The sequence below is a fragment of the Nestor notabilis genome, unplaced genomic scaffold (genome assembly GCF_000696875.1).
Source record: "Nestor notabilis isolate BGI_N333 unplaced genomic scaffold, ASM69687v1 scaffold20400, whole genome shotgun sequence".
Lineage (NCBI taxonomy): Eukaryota > Metazoa > Chordata > Aves > Psittaciformes > Psittacidae > Nestor > Nestor notabilis.
This window is the reverse complement of record NW_009909997.1, coordinates 33,452-35,737: the sequence shown is the minus strand read 5'-3', so window position 1 is coordinate 35,737 and position 2,286 is coordinate 33,452. Positions and strand designations below refer to the sequence as shown.

Genomic DNA, 2,286 nt, shown 5'->3' with positions numbered 1-2,286 from the left:
TGTTGCATGCCCTGGGGTGCTGAAGCTGTTGCTTCACATGGTAGATAATTGTTCCTTTCAATTTTTTATTTATTTATTTATTTTTTTAGCCTTTTTATCCCCCTTCTCTTTCCTTTCCCATGATGGGGACTAGAGCAGGAATTCACCAGATGCCGCGCAGTGTGGTCAGGCTGGGGTGCCCCATGGCACTCAGCAGGTCCCCCTGCAACCCTGGCCTGGGGCCAGCTGTGATTTCTGGCTGCTGGACCCCACTAGCATCACGGAAAAATCCTCTAATCGCCTTAGGACCTAAAAATACCCCGACCTCAGGATGGAGGATGGCACGGCTGAGCAGATGCCTCCCTCCCCGCAGGGCCAGAATAACATGGTGAAAACCACAGGCTGACTTAAACCTTGCTCCTGGTGCTCATTCCAGTGTGCTCCCCGCTGCAGTCACACTGGGTTTCCCCAGAGTTGGGGGTGGGGTCCGGACGGGATGCTGTGGCTCAGGGAGTGCTGGTGGAGGGATTGGGGGGGGAAGATGCCCAGGCTTGGCCAGAGGATGTGCTTGGGGAGTAGAGGGAGAAAGATGCTGCTGGGTGCTTGGTGGGCCCCATAGAACCCAAGTCCTTAACACCACCTTCATGTCCCTTGCAGAAGTGCCTAACTGCCAGTCCTCATACCTGCGGGGTGGCATCTTCCCCAGCAGCCATGATGGTGAGTGTACCTCTGCTCATGGGCATCCCTGGCGTGTCCGATCCCTCCCTCGGGGCAGGCAGAGCCACTGGGCACCCCAAAAACACCCATGAGAGCCCTGTGGTACCTGTGATAGCCTACATGGGAGCAGCACTGGCAGCAACACTAAAAACAGGGCCTGTGCTGTGCAGGCACTGGCGCCTGCAAGCATGCTGTGAGGGCACAGTAGTGCCATGTAATCTAGGATAATGCACCCAATGTAGCTGCTAAGAGGGTTCTTGTTTCCCCGGCTCCCTGGGGTGAGTGGGACAGAGCTGTGTGGCACTCAGCTGGCAAGCTGGTGTGATGCTATTGAAATAACTGGGGGATGGGTCTGCTCCCAGCACTGGGGAGTGGGGTCCTGTTTCTGGATTAAGTCAAGCCAGGGTTCTTGGGGAGTCCATCTGGGGTGGTGAAGGGACCCTTTGCTCACTGAGGTTCTCTTCCCCATAGGATTTTCATATGAAAAGGACACACGATTGTATTTTGATGACACATGCGTGGTACCAGAGAGGCTGGAGGGTAAGAACTTGGCCCCAGAGGAGGGAGGGTTGGGGGGTGGCCAGGGCTCACACAGGTTGATTTGAGGCAGGGCCCTGTAGTGGCCAGCTTTTAAAGCCAAGATGTGCTGGCACAGTGCTCTTGAGAGCTGCTGAGCATCATCCTGCACAGCTGCTTGGCATCATGGTCATCAGTGCTATACCCTGTCCCTGCCACCCACCCTGTGCCTCACCTGCCTGCAGCACCATCACCAGCACCTCTCCCCCCTTCAACTCTGGGGCCTGACCCTGCACAGAGGGTCTTGGCACAGGGGTGAACCTAGTTTAATCAGCTGTGTCTTGATGCGGGCAGGTAAAGTGAAGCAGGAGCCCACCCTGTACCGTGAGGGCCCTCCCTACCAGCGGCGTGGGTCCCTGCAGCTCTGGCAATTCCTGGTCACTCTCCTGGATGACCCTGCCAATGCCCACTTCATTGCCTGGACCGGTCGGGGCATGGAGTTCAAGCTGATCGAGCCTGAGGAGGTACGTGGGATCCTGCCTCAGCAGCAGGCATGTTGGAGACTGGGTCGAAGGGCAAATCCTTCCTATGCAACACAGCAGTTTACACTTACACTCTAGGCAGCTTTTGAGGAAAAGAGTGAAAAAGCCAGGAGAATCCCCTCCCTCAACCTGCTGGTCACGTTCCTTTTGATGCAGCCCAGGACACGGTTGGTTTCTGGGCTGCAAGCGCACACTGACGGGTCATGGTGAGCTTCGCATCAGCTGACACCCCCAAGTCCTTCTCCTCAGGGCTGTTCTTAATCCAGTCTCTGCTCATCCTGTATTTGTGCTTGGGATTGCCCTGACCCGGGTGCAGGACCTTGCACTTGGCCTTGTTAAACAGCATGAGGTTTGCACTGTCCCACCTCTCCAGCCTGTCCATGAGGATCCATTAAATTCACCTTTAATCTCCTCCACTGCCTCTCAGCACAGCACACACTGCTCCCGGAGCCACCAGTGCTCACTGACCACAGTGGAATGGCCCAGACCTGCTGCTGGGCCATGGGTTCCTCCCCCCCAGCATGCTCCCGGG

The 2,286-nt window shown here is 56.4% G+C and overlaps 1 protein-coding gene across 1 annotated transcript in view; it reads left to right on the top strand.

The window, feature by feature from the left end:
* ETV5 (ets variant 5) overlaps nucleotides 1-2,286 on the top strand; it is a 12,613-nt gene that overhangs the window by 9,179 nt on the left and 1,148 nt on the right. The window contains exons 7-9 of the mRNA XM_010023883.1: nucleotides 599-696; nucleotides 1,168-1,236; nucleotides 1,567-1,736. Coding sequence (XP_010022185.1) covers nucleotides 599-696; nucleotides 1,168-1,236; nucleotides 1,567-1,736 — 337 coding nt within the window. The remainder of the gene's footprint in view (nucleotides 1-598; nucleotides 697-1,167; nucleotides 1,237-1,566; nucleotides 1,737-2,286) is intronic.